The 16,701-nt window shown below is 44.0% G+C and overlaps 1 protein-coding gene across 6 annotated transcripts in view; it reads left to right on the top strand.

The window, feature by feature from the left end:
- PDE4D (phosphodiesterase 4D) overlaps positions 1-16,701 on the top strand; it is a 1,065,327-nt gene that overhangs the window by 848,166 nt on the left and 200,460 nt on the right. For 5 of the 6 annotated variants that reach the window (XM_040421313.1, XM_040421310.1, XM_040421314.1 and 2 more), the window contains exon 2: positions 16,007-16,198. In XM_040421313.1, the coding sequence (XP_040277247.1) occupies positions 16,056-16,198 (143 nt within the window). In that variant the 5' untranslated portion in view covers positions 16,007-16,055. Of the gene's footprint in view, positions 1-16,006; positions 16,199-16,287; positions 16,304-16,701 lie in introns of those variants that run through there. The other variant, XM_040421315.1, reaches the window with a different exon arrangement.

Raw genomic sequence — 16,701 nt, 5'->3', positions numbered from 1 at the left:
GAAACTGCACATTTTGCTCGACTGTTTCCGTAATTCTGTCCACTCTGGACACCATAATACGGGTGTTCTGATGTCTTTCGCATTCACTTTAAGCCTACAATTTATAGACACATTTCTCTCTTAAATCCATAGAATATATTATAAGCCTCATGAATGTGCTATTATATATGTGTATAATATACTCAGAGATTTATTTCATGGACTGATGCAAGATGATATTGCATAGGAGAGTTATCCGTATGTGGATGAACTAGTCATATTTTATGTGAAAACGCCATGAGCTTATATTTGGATTTTGTCTGCAACCCTCCAGTGCCAGTGAGATTTGTTTCCTCTAGATCGTCCCATGTCCACGGGCCCATTTCTTAAATATTTGAGATTTTTTTTCTGTATATTAGTTTCTCAGACACTTCAAAATTCCTCAATTTAGCCTAAAGACATAACATGGACAACTCAATTGAATTCCTTCCAGAAAGCATCAGGTTTTTGGACACTTACTTGCAGGTTTGGGCTAGACTCACAAACATTAGGAGTAGTGATGAGCGAATGTGGACGTTGTTCCCAATTTAAGGATAAATTCCATTCGCCACAAAGTCAAATTTCCTCGTGCTTCATGGTAGCGAATCTATTTAATCTGAAATAGTGTAAAAAACAAAAAAAAATAATACTTACCTGATCCATTTGCTTGTGTCGGACCGGCCGCCGCCATCTTGCTTGAAGATCTTGCCCAAAATCCCATGCGTGAAAACGTCATCTCGGGCCACGCAAGATTTTGTGCCATATCTTCAAGCAAGATGGTGGCGGCAGGTCCGTCACAAGCAAATGGATCAGGTAAGTATTATTATTTTATTTTTAAATTTTACACTGTATTATTCCTACCAGATGCTGCGATCAGCTATGAACGTGGCATCTAAGGGGCACAATGATGGTGAGTGGCGCGATCGCCGCTCCCTGTCATTGCACCCACTACTTACAAAGAAATGCGCTTCGTCACGAAGTGTATTTTTTAGTAAAATTCGACAAAGCAGCCAAATTGAATTTTACAAGACTTTGCTCATCTCTAATTAGGATCCTTGATTATGTAAAAAATGCCAAACTTATGCTGCGCCACTTTGTCCAGTAAACTGATTGGCATCATGACAGAAGCTTGATGGACCCCATTATAGTCAGCGGTGTCTGTCATGTGACTGATCCGGCACTGCCGTTATTTTCGTCGTTCTGCTCTTATGTGAACTTAGCCTCTGAGTTGGAATGGAGTTTGTCACTTCCTACTGTCTATTAGATATAAGAGACTGAGCTAATGAGTTGCATGGCTGTGATACATTGAGAGAGATGAGTCGCTCTATGCTGAACTCTTCAAGATCAAGGAGCCGAGGTGAGATTTTGCTGTGTAAGTATCATGTCAGAAGGGCAAACCTTTTATAGCATATTGTAGGGAGTAAAGCAGATCTGCACTTTATGATGACTTTTCAGGATACGTTGCTTGTACATGAGGAATAATGCTATATCTGGTCATTATATGATCTGCATTTTTGTAGCAGTTTCAATTTCCAATTCACATTTGTCCCTGAGCTGCTGGGTGCAGACTAGCTGCTATCATGTCTCCCATAGACTGGAGGAATACTGGGAGAGTGACTTGTAGAGAAGCATTCGGGTGTACTTGTGCAGCGAGCCCCCGAGGAGCTGGTGCAAAAGATGGGAGTGGTAGTGGCCCTGATGAAATGTGTACTCCCTTAGGTCGTTGTTCCCTGGGGATCGGAGCAGTGGAAATGTAGTCTCAAGAATGAGGCCAGAAGTGAACGTATAAAAGTCTTTTTTTTTAACTAGCAGCAGATTCAAAGTGCAGTATTTGGCAACAGTTAAAGGGGTTGGCCACTTTGTCATAATTATAGGTTACTTGCTCATTTAATGCCCCTGCTCCTGTAAAATTTTGCCTCAGCGTTTCTGCCCACTTGTTGTAGGAGGGGGCCTTGGCTCCTCTATACAGTGTCAGTGCACTGTTTTGGCCGAGCTCGCCCCTCTAAATGACGTCAGACAAAATGGATCCAGTTCCGAACCCCGTCCTGCTGGCTGTGCGTGCTGCCCTTCAGTGTTCAAATGCGCAGACTCCACATCCTGTGATCTGCTTCTGCACAGTAGAAATTATTCATGGCTGCACTGTCCTGTCCTTGAAGCTGCCACAAGACTCGAGCGTGCACGCTGGGCAGAAACCCAGGCACTTGTGGGTATTGGTGTCCACTGTCAGGTTTAGACTTTACTTTATCTGGCCTAGTGGCAGTTTTGGGTGATGGGTGTCTGAGACATAGTCCCTCACCTTTTGACAGTGTCTGTAACATAGTCTTCTACTGATCACTCTGCTTTCTTGTGTTTTCTTGGAGCTGTATGGTGTTGGTCTCTGGGGAGAATCTTCCCAAGGAGCAGGAGATCTGCTTTGTGCTTAATTCCCTTCGCTGTAGCTACTGTCCAACTCCCCCTCCTGGCAGTAAGCAGGATAAGCCCACTACTAACCACCCTGTTCCTGCCATCCTTTTGCCATCCATATCCTTTACTGGAACTTACTGCCAATACATAAAATGCGTAACACTACAATACAGAATAAGAGAATGATTGCAGATACCCCCAGCTCTGGGGTACAGTACTTGTAAATCATAGACCAGTGATGATGAACCTTTTAGAGACCAAGTGCCCAAGCTGCAACCCAAAACCCACTTATTTATAGTAGAGTGCCAACATGGCAATTTAACCTGAATAATACACTTACTACAGTCCAATACAGTATATCTTCTATGTACTTTATCCTTTAGCCATCATAGCCTGCAATTCAGTGCCCTGTTCATAGTGCGCCCTGCGCTGATGAATGGCAGGAAAAGCGTACGGGTGCCCACAGAGAGGTTTCTGAGTGCCACCTCTGGCACCCGTAGCATAGGTTCGCCACCACTGTGTGACTAAAAAACAGCATTCAATGTCAATCAGTGGCTTCTAAGGCTAGCACAATATTGTTATGTATTATAAGAGGCGTGGACTTGCAGGACAGGGATATAATATTATCACTTAACAAAGCTTTGGTGCGGCCTCATGTGGAATATTCAGTTCCCTTCTGGGCACCAGTCCATAGAAAGGATGCCCTGGAGCTGGAAAATTACAAAGAAAAGCAAGTTTTTTCATGCACTTTTTGAAGCCATACATAGGAGTGGATAATAAAAAAAGACACCAAGACTCATGCTTGTCTTATCTACTGCAGCAGCTGGCGACATACTGTTGCCTGTTATCAGTCATATCCACTCGCATGATCACTTCCGATCTCACATATCTGAGAACCTCCAGAGACGTTTTTTGACATATTTGTGAATGATATTTTCAGCTGTGCAGAGTTAGCACCGCTTTAATTCTCGTGTGTATTTTTACATATTTATTACAGTAGAATTTGTATAGGCTTTCATTATTTTTTACTTTACTTATATAGCGCTGACATATTCCACAGCACCTTACAGACATTATTATCGGGCTGTCGAAATTCCCTATCAGTATGTCTTTGGAGTGTGGGAGGAAAACGCAGTAAACACGGGGCGAACATACAAACTTCATGCAGATGTTATCCTTGTTGGATTTAAACCTAGAGCTCCAGAGCTACAAAGCACAAGTGCTACCACTAGCAATGCCAGGTGGCTCAGTGGTTCGCAACAGCGATGGCCAGTTCGCCGTGTTCGCCCGCAAACACATGCGGGCTGCCATCTTAACTCACAAGTCCGGTGATGCACAGGTAAGTCCTTACCTGTGCCTGTGCGCGAGCCGGTCTGAAACAAATGCGGTCACTGGGAGCAGGCAGTTCCGAGAACAGCCCGATGAAGGCCCCCGGCGGCTGTTCTCGGAACTGCCAGTCAAGATGGCAGCCCGCATGTGTTCGTGGGCGAACACGGCGAACTGGCCATCACTGGTTAGCAATACTGGGGACCTTGGTTCAAATTTAAAAAGAATAACATTGGCATGGAGTGAGTATGCTCCCCCCGTGGTTGTGTATATTTATAGGTGTATATCTGGAAACTCTCCCAACATATACCTCCTATGGAAGGCCAAGCGTAATTTGACCAGAGCCTTAGGTAGATAGGGTTTGGAACTATAATATCCAAATTTTCCAGCTTGTTTTAGGAGTTCAGTGATAGTGAGTCAATCAATTATATTCAAACTTTTTATGGAGAACTTAGGGAAAAAGGGCAGATCTTGGATATTCCAGCAGCCAGTCTCAAGAACAAAGAGGCTGAAGAAAAGCCTCCAGTGTGAATATTCTCCTGCATACTACTCTTCTCAACCTGGTTCTTGTAAGAACAGCTAAACATCCTCATTCCTTTGAAGGAGTTTCACACATGGTCTGGGGACATCCTAAAATCCCAAAGCGCTCCAGATTAATGAAGATCCCAGCACTCGGACGCCTACTGTTTAGATATTGATACCATTTTGGGGAAAAAAAACTTTCAGATTCTTGGATGGACTATTTAGGGAGTTTGTGTTTGGAGTTTAGGGCATCTGGTCTGTATTAGTTTAGGTGTGTGATGAAGGGGGTTAGATGTACTATTTGAGAATCAGTTGGGGCCTGGTTCTGCATAAATGGGTGGAGTATGAGGCAATCATTTCCGTTGAATATACAACTGAGGTTTGCAAATTAACATGTAGCAACATCAAGGCTTTCAATGAAAACATGATATCTGAGTTGTAAAAACGCCTCCAGCCTTTGGATTGTGGTATAAATCTTTCGCACTTGTTAAGTCATGTTGGATCAGCTCTATCCAGAACTGATCATCGATTCCTGCACCTGTGAGAGGCCCAGAGTAAACCAGTTCAGATTTTGTCTTACAAATCTCTGCATTAGATGGTGTTTACAGCTGGTGTGTATGAATGTGATGGTACATAGACTGTGTGATTTTTGGCAGAACCTAGACTAATATCTTGATAATGGAGACATGAAGCTACTGTACTGTATACCCTATATATTGCTGAAGACTTCTGAGCTCATCCTTACAAAATCAGTTGGCTGGGCTGTGAGCTGACATCATGAGTAACTTGCCGGTAGCCCGTACAGACCAAAGGTCAGGGCCCCTTGTTTTGCTTTTTACATCGTCCCTCCACCATCTTGGATCCTGGTTGATACCAGGGTGATGAGATAATTCAACTCACAGGGGTGCGTGGATTTTGTAATCTGTGGAGTCCAAACCAATTGGCAGGAAGACAAGTTGTCCCTATTTTTGAACATTAATACCAATTAATACCTTTAAATTTACCAAATAAATACCTTTTAATGTAACAGTAATTGTGCAGGTTATGTGGATTGATTACTGTGCAGCAGGAGAAGGCGAGCCTTTTTTGGACTTGGCGCCTTACAGCCATACCATCCATACACTATGTGAGATGGCGTCCCCTCTCATTTTTTAGCTATGTTTGTTGATGGTTCATGATTTGGACCATGGGAACCCACCATGTTGCACTCCAACAGTCAGTGGTGTAACCTGAAGCTCCAGGGCCCCAAGGTAGGATCGGTCGAAGGGCCCTATCTGCCATTCTTATAAGGAAGTGGGTCTTTTTTTATTCCCTTAGGCTCCAGGGCCACGGTGTGACTGCTGCCTCTTCCCGCCCCCCCCCCCCCCCCCCTATAGTTACTCCCCTCTGCCAACAGTCCAGGAAGCTGAGCTGTGAGGTGTTGTTGGTGCTGCTTTAGAGTCCGTTCACACGTCCGTATGAATGGGTCCAGATGCGTTTCGCAATTTTGTGGAACCGTGCGGACCATTCATTTTCAATGGGGCTGCGGAACGGAAGTGCAGATGCGGACAGGACACAGTGTGCTGTCCACATCCACACTTCCATTCCGCAGCCCCGCAAAAAATAGAGCATGTCCTATTCTTGTCCGCAGACATCTCTATTGGGGTGCCGGCCATGTGCGGTCCAGTGCTTTGTGGATCCGCAATTTAGGACCGCAAAACACTTGCGGACGTGTGAATGGACCCTTAAACGGATTTTCCAAGACTTTTATACTGATGACCTATCATCTGGATAGGTCATCAGTGTCTGATTGTTCGTGGTGTGACACCCAGGACCCCCGCCGATAAGCTGTTAGAGAATGCACGGCGCTTGTGGTAGTGCCGCAGCCTTCTTGTGGCTAAGCCTAGGCCACGTGAAGTCACATTTATCAGTCACACTGTATAGGCGCAGATCAGCCCCATTGAAGTGAATGGGGCTGAGCTGCGATACCAATCACAGCCTCTATACAATGTACAGCACTGTGCTTGGTTTGCAAAGAGAAGACCCCTGCACTACCACGAGCACCGGTACCTTCTCAACCAGCTGATCAGCAGGGTTTCTGGGTGTCAGACCCCACTGATCAGATACTGATGACCTATGCTAAGGCTAGTAGAAAAGAAGATGGCTTCGGCAGCATTCCGCAATATCAAAACGATCCTTTATTCGTACCTCCAGACACAATTGGCAACGTTTCGACTGTACACCAGTCTTTGTCAAGCCTAATGACATACATTCTGGTAGGCATATATATACCCCCCACATAAAAGACACACCCCGTTACATCATCAGTACAAATCACTGCACAATAGTATACACATGTTGATATTACAACTCACAGTTAATGATATGTCCACCCCGCTCGTGTTGTTCACCTCGGCGTTCCAATGTCTGTAATGCGCAGCCGCATCTCAATGTATTTGCATACCGGAAGTATCATACGTCGTCATGGCTCCCGGCGGCGCACGTGTCTCCAGCCAATGTGCTGCAGGACGCACTCACTGACGTCACAGCTTGTGCGTCCACCCCATGACCCTCACTCAAGTGCGCACAACAGTGCGTCAATAGCGTTAGTCACGTGGGGTACGCAGCCAATGAAGACACGGCGCAAACATCGGCGCCATGGCAACGATGACGCCACGGTCACCGCTTAACTTATTACATGTGTGATCTGTATCTAAAGTGACCGGGTCTATATATTACAGAGCCTCCGCTCACAGCGATAATCACATGACTATAGAGGGAAATTAATCCTGACCCCACATATACACGCACGTAACAGCAAATGGAAAAATACATAACCTCATAAGTGTGGTGCACAATAACCACACATAACCATCATCTGGATGGTGTATCCCATATATACATCACATATGGACCATCAACATGGTCCTTTGACATATAGACTAAAGACTGTTACACCGGGGATGTGCCACATATATATTAAAAACATGATGTCACTATACTAAGAGGACAAAACAGTGACAATCATCAATCGATGGATGCGACATTAAACTCTAGATTCAAGCCAAAAGGTTGGAGGGACCTGAGGGTATGGATCCATTTAAGTTCCTTCTTCCTCAGGATTCCCTTCCTGTCCCCACCCCTTCTCAAGTATCCTACGCTGTCGATAACTCGAAATCTCATCTGATTAATGGAATGTTTACAGTCAATGAAGTGTTTTGCAACCGGTTTGTCGAGTGCACCTGTTCTTATTGTGCTTTTGTGTTTGTTAATTCTTTCCCTCAATTCCATCGTAGTCTCCCCCACATAGATCAAACTGCACGGGCACTGTATCATGTAAACCACATCCGTGGATTTACATGTATAATGACCTTTGATCTTAAACCGTTTACCACTGTAGGGATGTGTAAAACCATCGCCTTTCATGATGCCACCGCAGTTGCAACATGAAAGGCAAGGGAAATTACCATTTCTCAGTGGTGCTAGCCTTTTCTGTCTTTCGATGTCCTTCCCCCCTATATGTGATGTATATATGGGATACACCATCCAGATGATGGTTATGTGTGGTTATTGTGCACCACACTTATGAGGTTATGTATTTTTCCATTTGCTGTTACGTGCGTGTATATGTGGGGTCAGGATTATTTTCCCTCTATAGTCATGTGATTATCGCTGTGAGCGGAGGCTCTGTAATATATAGACCCGGTCACTTTAGATACAGATCACACATGTAATAAGTAGCGGTGACCGTGGCGTCATCGTTGCCATGGCGCCGATGTTTGCGCCGTGTCTTCATTGGCTGCGTACCCCACGTGACTAACGCTATTGACGCACTGTTGTGCGCACTTGAGTGAGGGTCATGGGGTGGACGCACAAGCTGTGACGTCAGTGAGTGCGTCCTGCAGCACATTGGCTGGAGACACGTGCGCCGCCGGGAGCAAATACATTGAGATGCGGCTGCGCATTACAGACATTGGAACGCCGAGGTGAACAACACGAGCGGGGTGGACATATCATTAACTGTGAGTTGTAATATCAACATGTGTATACTATTGTGCAGTGATTTGTACTGATGATGTAACGGGGTGTGTCTTTTATGTGGGGGGTATATATATGCCTACCAGAATGTATGTCATTAGGCTTGACAAAGACTGGTGTACAGTCGAAACGTTGCCAATTGTGTCTGGAGGTACGAATAAAGGATCGTTTTGATATTGCGGAATGCTGCCGAAGCCATCTTCTTTTCTACATGTGTATTTCATGGCCTGATGGATCAAGGGCCTACGGCTAGGCTGCTGCATTGATATAGACGCATTATCCGGATACCGTATAGTGCTGCCTCTACACTACTTTTTGCATCTATGCTAAGGCTAGGTCATCAGTATAAAGGTCTCAGAAAACCCCTTTAAAGCCTCCTTCACATCTGCGTCATCCAGATTTGGCAAATTTAGCAGGATACACCGTCGGATCCCCATTGACTGTAATGAGGTCCGGCAGTGATCTGGCTACTTTCCGTATAAATGCTGGGTTTCGGCAGGAATAAACCCGTTGCATTCAACAGTTTTTTATCCGGCCAACAGCTGGCATTTGTGCCGGATCTGCTTGCCGGAGATATGAACGAGGCCTTACATGCTTTGCCTGCCTGATACATGGAGGAGGGGGAGCCTCATAGCGCATATCAAAAGAGCCACTTCATTATTGGGATGGGTTTTCCACCAGTCCCTTCCCGTGACATTTGTGCCAAGTCTTTGCCCGCTTGTTTACGAAATCCTGCGCACGTTCTTGACCCCCGGTAGCAATGGTAATGAGACTAACCAGGGCTGATCCCCTCTCTGTCCAGGGCCCATGGTCTCCATCTGTTATAAGTATTTCTGTTTTTATTTTAAAAATTTACAAAAATCTGTTCTGACTCTGTACTGACCCTGTGGAGCCACTCACATCCGCCCTCTTTGCTTACATGAGCGCGGACATCATGATTGACGGCCCTTTATGCACTGTATATTGTAATGTAATACAATGAGCGTGCCCAGAAGATTAGTCACGGTCCAGTCTTTCAGACTGACGAGCCAAACAGACGATTCATTACGGAATAACTCTGAGCTCTGCAGTCTTTGGCATCTTTTATTGCTGCAGGAGGTGCAGTTGCCATAATACATCCAACTACGTAATAATGGATATCATGTACGGCGCGGACAGTGAAGATTTGTACACAATGGCGCCGCTTTCATAACACATACGCACTGCATTACTTCTCTGCTGTCATCGGGATCAGGCTGTGGAGCAAATATAAAATAACATTGGACTGCATGGTTTACCGGCTAATCCTCATCTGCATTCTCGCTGTTCTTCAGATGTTTGATCAGATCTGAACTTGTTCTTTGAAAGTAATAGTTTAGGCAAAGTTTAGACTTAAAGAGGAACATCTCCTATTTTAATAACTCTATGTTGGTGCCATTCCTCTATTATTCCTACTAGAAGTTTATGAATGAATCGCCAGCAGTCCGCAATAAAGGTCCAGCTGGGTGTTACCAGTAGGGGGTATCCCTGCACAGTGTGATGCTAACCAATCAGTGCTGCCAGTGTCAGACTTTGCAGGCACACACTGGTAATATGTCCTTTATTGAAATATGTTTTTTTTTTACCTCTAATAAGGCCTCATGCACACAACTGTTCCGTTTTTTGCGGTCCGCAAATTGCAGATCCGCAAAACACGGAAGCCACTTGCGTGCCTTCCGCAATTTGCGGAACGGAACAGGCGGCCCATTGTAGAAATGCCTATTTAGGACATGTTATATTTTTTTTGCGGGACCACGGAACGGAGCCACGGATGCGGACAGCACACGGAGTGCTGTCCGCATCTTTTGCGGCCCCATTGAAGTGAATGGGTCTGCACTCGAGCCGCAAAAACTGCGGCTCGGATGCGGACCAGAACAACGGTCGTGTGCATGAGGCCTAAGGATGATTTTCTGGTAATCCGGCATCTAACAAAGTAAAAATCTGACAATCTGGGGACTGTTAATGGTGAAATTCCAATAATCTAGCACTTGATAATCATTCAGTTCTGATAATCCAGTATATGATGAGTAAATTCTGATAATCCAGTAAATGTCATAGGGGCAGATTTGTCATACCGTTACGGCAGGCGTGAAAACAGCGCAAATTTTCCTGAAAAGTCTAACGAAGCCAGGGAGGAGGAGTTTAAATATGGCGCAGCACCTGTCCGGCATACGCCACCGGTCTATGATAAATCTTCCCCACAGCCTTTTCTATGACCCCCATTATATCATTTTATAGATGACTACATTATGAATGTAAGGTTATTATGATTCTGTCTCTTTAAAAGTTTGGGAGATGTCTTTGCGGTTTCCCTGCAGTGTAGTCCGGGCCAAGTGAACATAGATCTGGTTTTGTTACTGACACACAAAAGGCATATTTACTAAGAACAATGCCCGTCACAGTCGGCCAGACACGTAGAGAAGAAGCTCCTCCAGCCTTTAATGCAGATCCTTATTGATTTATGCACGTAATGAAAAACCGCAGGAAACGTGTCGGTGTGGTACTCCTGAAGCCTGCCTTGGTCGTAGTCCGCCTAAGCGTGCCTGAGCAAGAAGTGTCGAGGTGGTAATACCAGTTTTGGATGATGGCAATGAAGGCTTTGCAGAGTTATTTCATGTTCAGACACAAGCAATTATGTAGAATTCATGCACAGGACCGCATGTATTTTGCACTCTGTAAAAAATATGGATGAAGTCCATGTGACTTCCGTGTTGCATTCGTTTTTATTTTTTTTATTTTTTGCAGACCAAAAAACGGACAAAAATAGGACATGATCTTTTTTGCGAGGCTGCAAAATGGACATACAGATCCGGGCGGCACACGGTGTGGTATCCACATTTTTTGCGGCCTCATTGAACGGGTCCACATCCGATCTGCAAAAAATTGCAGTCCATAGTTGGATCAAGTTCAAGGGAAGCAAATGCAGACGATTAAGGGGGGGTGGTTATGTTTATTTTATTTATTAATCCCCCCTTCTTTTTTACTGCGTCCCTGGGGAGGGAAGGTGTGAGGTGGCTTGGGGTTCTGATAGGAGTAAAAACATTTGTGATAATACGGAATGTAAACTGTTAATTTATTCTTGTGTATTGCATAAAATAAAATTTTTAAAAAAATATTAAACAAAATAAAATATTAAATATTAAACCTGGTAGGGTTGATCCCGCTGATTAAATTGAGACCTGGCTTGTGAAGATCGGTTGCAGTGTTCCCAAGAAAAAGGCTTCAATGTCTTATGCAAATAAGGCCTTTAGTGCACTGAGAAGCTGAGGTGCAAATAGGGGATAGGCCCCACCCCTAGCTGCCCTGAAGCCCTTAATTTGCATAAATAATAAAAGTAGTTTTTTTTCCTCAGGAACACCACAATCACATTATATTCACAATATATTTATTTATTAATAATAAGTATATATATATATATATATATATATATATATATATATATAGAACAAAGAAATCGGACTGCACTCCAGTTGTATCTTCAATGAAAAAAGGTTTATTCACCCATAGGTGGCACAAGCGACGTTTCGGCTCGCAATGAGCCTTTCTCTTGAGAAAGGCTCATTGCGAGCCGAAACGTCGCTTGTGCCACCTATGGGTGAATAAACCTTTTTTCATTGAAGATACAACTGGAGTGCAGTCCGATTTCTTTGTTCCGTATCAGTGGGTAAGCACCAGTTACCATACTCGGACAGTGCACCCTCTCTACTTGTTTTCTGGCTTAGTGGTGCTGCTGGTAATTGTTTTCCATATATATATATATATATATATATATATATATATATATATATATATATATATATATACCGTAGTTATTTTAATCAGCAGGATCAACCTTACAGGTAATATGCCCGGATTAATAGAGTTGATCCTGCTGACATCTGCTCTTTAAATGGGTTCTCTGGGAATTATTTAAAATGTCCACCAGGGGGCAGGGCCTTACTGCACACTATTCCCTGGCACTTGTGTACACTATACAGTTTCTTGCAAAAGTATTCACCCCCCTTGACTTTTTAGTGTTTTGGGGCCTCACAACCTGGACATAACATGGATTGTTTGAGGATTTGAATCATTTAATTTACAGAACATGCCCACAACTTTTTTTTTTTATTATTGTGAAGCAAACAGGACAAAATAACAGAAAAAAGTCAATGTGCAAAACTATTCACCCCCCTAAAGTCAATACTTTGTAGAGCCACCTTTTGCGGCAATTGCAGTGGCCAGGTACGTGGGGATAATATTCTGTACTTGTCGTGACACCAATTGCAGCGTGCGCAGGGTACTACCCCAGGGCCCTTCCAAGGTGTTATAGCGCACATCTCCGATTAGGAATGCCAGAGTGGTGTAATGGGCTATAATGTCTCTTTAGGTGGTGATAATTGTGTCAACGGTGTCTCCTACCTGGGTACGGCTGGACTCCTGGCTCACTTGCAATAATTTTGAGTGTAGTGATAGTGGGAGTAATAGATGAATTTTGCTGAATAAATGATGTCCAGACCTTTAGATGAAGTTCAAACGTTGCTTTACTTGAAATAACTTGCATCCAAGCGGTATACAGCTTTGGTCTCTTGGTCCCAGCAGGTTTTGGCAATCATTGGCAGGAATGAGTACTTATGTTTTAAATGTGGAGCTTGCAGGATAAAACGTCTGCTTGGTAGCTTTGTAATTGTGGCAGGATTAGCTTCTGCACTTATATGGTACCTTCTGCTGTGTGGGGACAGACTAGCTGAGGAGGAAATAGCTTCTCCTAGGACTTTGGACTTATCTCACAGATGGATTCTCAGGGGATGCTTTCTTCCTGGAACTCTGGAGTTTGTCTGTAGTTTATGCTTTCTTCATCCAACAGAGCTGAAGGTGCTCTAGCTGGGAATATGGCCAAGTCTCTGCCGATTCTAGGTCCTTGCTGTCTTACCTATGCAGGGGAACTCCACACACACACACCCTACACCTAGCAGGGGGTGGGCTACACTCCTCTCTAATTTCCTTCTCCACCCATGCTGCAGGATGTGGGACCAGCCCACTTCTCCACACAGGGGGAGCTAAGCTGGAATAAACCATTCCAGCTCAGATACACTAGATAGTGACTTGTACCTGCCAATGTGTTGCTGCCACCTACTGGTAAGCAGGCAAATTAAATGAACAATTGCATTTAATATGGTTTAGTATGCACATTTGTGGAAGACATGAGCAAAATCATACCTGATGACAGTATAACGGCTCTGAGGAGATAGTAGCGGGGTAGAGGCGTGTAGTAACACAACTCTGGAGTGTTACACAATCACAGCTCCAAGTCGCTTTGGATAAGTCTCTATGAGCTTGCCACATTTTACCACTGGGATTTTTGCCCATTCCTCCTTGCAAAACTGCTCCAGCTCCTTCAAGTTGGATGGTTTGCGCTTGTGAACAGCAATCTTTAAGTCTGACCACAGATTTTCTATTGGATTGAGATCTGGGCTTTGACTAGGCCATTCCAACACATTTACATGTTTCCCCTTAAACCTCTCAAGTGTTGCTTTAGCTGTGTGTTTGGGATCATTGTCCTGCTGGAAGGTGAACCTCCGTCCTAGCCTCAGATCACGCACAGAGTGGTACAGGTTTTGTTCAAGAATATCCCTGTATTTAGCACCATCCATCTTTCCCTCAACTCTGACCAGTTTCCCAGTCCCGGCTGCTGAAAAACATCCCCACAGCATGATGCAGCCACCACCATGTTTCACTGTGGGGATGGTGTCCTTTGGGTGATGTGATGTGTTTGGTTTGCGCCAAACATAGGTTTGCGGCAAACATCTTACTCCACTTTTACATATGTCCAAAGTCACTTTTGGCCAAGTCAGATTTATTAATGATCCTTTAATACTGTGATAAATGTGGTTTCACGGTAGCAGTTTATCCTTCAGTAAGCGGCTTTACAAAAGTCGCACGTCTTTACAAAAAAGTCGCATGTTCTATTGAAAAGTCGCGTAAGATAAGCATGGTCCTCACTGGAGTGAAATTGCACAATTTTTAGCGACTTTTTAAATTGTCGCAATAGTAAATCTGTCTAGAGATTAATTTACATAAGAAAACACGCCTACTTTCAGAAAACTGGCGAGCCTAGCGCAGAGCCAATAAAAGTCGCAAATTACGGATCCGTAAAACACGGCTACGAGCTGTGTGCATTCTGAAATGGAACTCCCTGCCCACTATGACATGCACACGACCTTAGCTTGTTTTGCAGTCCGCAAATTACAGATCCGCAAAACACGGTTACATGCTTGCGCAGTTTTAGCAATTGCGCAAAAATTTGCGACTTTTTCACTCCATTATTTTGACTTGAGCTAATGATAAATCTTGCCCATAGGGTTTTTTGTTTGATGGCCGAAAAGTTCAATTTTAGTCTCATCAGACCAGAGCACCGTCCTCCATACATTTTGGGAGTCTCCCACATGCCTTTTCGCAAACTCACAACGTGCCTTTTTATTTTTTGCTGAAAGTAATGGCTTTCTTCTGGCCACTCTGCCATAAAGCCCAACTCTATGGAGCGTACGGCTTATTGTCGTCCTATGTACAGATACTCCAGTCTCTGCTGTGGAACTCTGCAGCTCCCCCAGGGTTACCTTAGGTCTCTGTGCTGCCTCTCTGATTAATGCCTTCCTTGCCCGGTACGTGAGTTGGGGTGGGCAGCCGTCTCTTGGCAGGTTTGCTGTTGTGCCATGTTCTTTCCATTTGGTTATGATAGACTTGATGGTGCTCCTGGGGATCATCAAAGATTTGGATATTTTTTTATAACCTAACCCTGACTTGTACTTCTCAACAACATTGTCCCTTACTTGTTTGGAGAGTTCCTTGGTCTTCATGGCAGTGTTTGGTTAGTGATGCCTCTTGCTTAGGTGCTGCAGCCTCTGGGGCCTTTCAAAAAAGGTGTGTATATGTAATGACAGATCATGTGACACGTAGATTGCACACAGGTGGACATCATTTCACTAATTATGTGACTTCTGAAGGTAATTGGTTGCACCAGAGCTTTTTATGAGCTTCCTAACAAAGGGGGTTTTCTATTTCTAAACAATAGTTTTATTTATATATTTTTCTCATTTCACTTCACCACCTTAGACTATTGTGTTCTGATCCATCACATAAAATTAAGATTTACAAAACATTGAACTTAAGGCTGTAGTGTAACAAAACACAAAAAAAGGGGGGTGAATACTTTTGCAAGGCACTGTATATTGGTCAGGCTGCTCAGTCATGATGGCATATTGTAGGTAGGATCACATCATTACCATATATTGTAGAAAATAATATATCACATCATATCACAATATATCACAATGATGTGAGGCCCTACCACCCCCCAACTTCCCGCGGGCAGCTCTGCAAATGGAGGAAACCAGTCTACCTCACATTGTAGGACAGGTTGCTGGTGGCCACTTTTAAACAATCACAAAGAACCCCTTTAAGTTAAAATTATTGTTGACAATAGTCACCACTAAGAGGAGTTGAAGATCCTACCGTCTACAGTTTAGCCATTGAGATCACTGATGGCAAATGTCACTGTATCTGGAGCAGTTTCATCTTTTCACAAATCAGCCATTGATCCCAAATCCGTGAATCCGAAAGCCATGTCATTCAAAAAACAGTAGCAACATTAAGGATGGTTATAATAATGAGAGTTGTAATCCTCATGACAATGGTTGCTCATGTTTGTGTGTTTTGTTTTTTGCAGCTTTGACGTGGACAATGGCACCTCATCGGGACGGAGTCCCCTGGATCCCATGACAAGCCCAGGATCAGGGCTGATTTTACAGGCCAACTTTGTCCACAGCCAACGAAGGGAATCATTTTTGTACAGGTCAGACAGCGACTATGACCTCTCTCCAAAGTCCATGTCTAGAAACTCCTCCATCGCTAGCGACATGTGAGTAGTGACCAGATCTCTTTCCTTGCTACCCTTTATTATGGGAGATATAATGTGCCTGCTGGGGATAATCCCAGATATCCACTACATCTGTGACTGAACCTGGTAACTATACCTCAGATGGATTGTTTTTGTCATTGCCAGATAAAATTAATTTAAAGAGGCACTCTGGGATTTTTTTGCCTATATAGTGCAGGATAGGCAATTATTAAAGAATAAGATACCCATTCTTTTATGTGTAGTTTGTGGGTTGGCAGCTACTGTGTCTTGATTTCTTTTCCCTTCAGATATGACTTTCCTAATAAATCTACATTTCCCATCGTGCCTAGCTTTGCAGAGACAGAGGGGGCAGAGTCTCACCACATTGCATTGCTCTCTGTCCTCTGAGGGCAGCCAAGACAGATTACTGGCACAGACCTGATGTCGCCTTACACTGCAGAGTCTCCTTTGTTTTCCTATGTGATGCAGCTTGAGCCTGTCTGCCCCCTCTGCCCTGTCATGTC

Source organism: Bufo bufo, chromosome 2, assembly GCF_905171765.1.
Source record: "Bufo bufo chromosome 2, aBufBuf1.1, whole genome shotgun sequence".
Classification (NCBI taxonomy): domain Eukaryota; kingdom Metazoa; phylum Chordata; class Amphibia; order Anura; family Bufonidae; genus Bufo; species Bufo bufo.
Note: the sequence above shows the minus strand (reverse complement) of the source record. Positions and strands in the feature narration are given on the sequence as shown.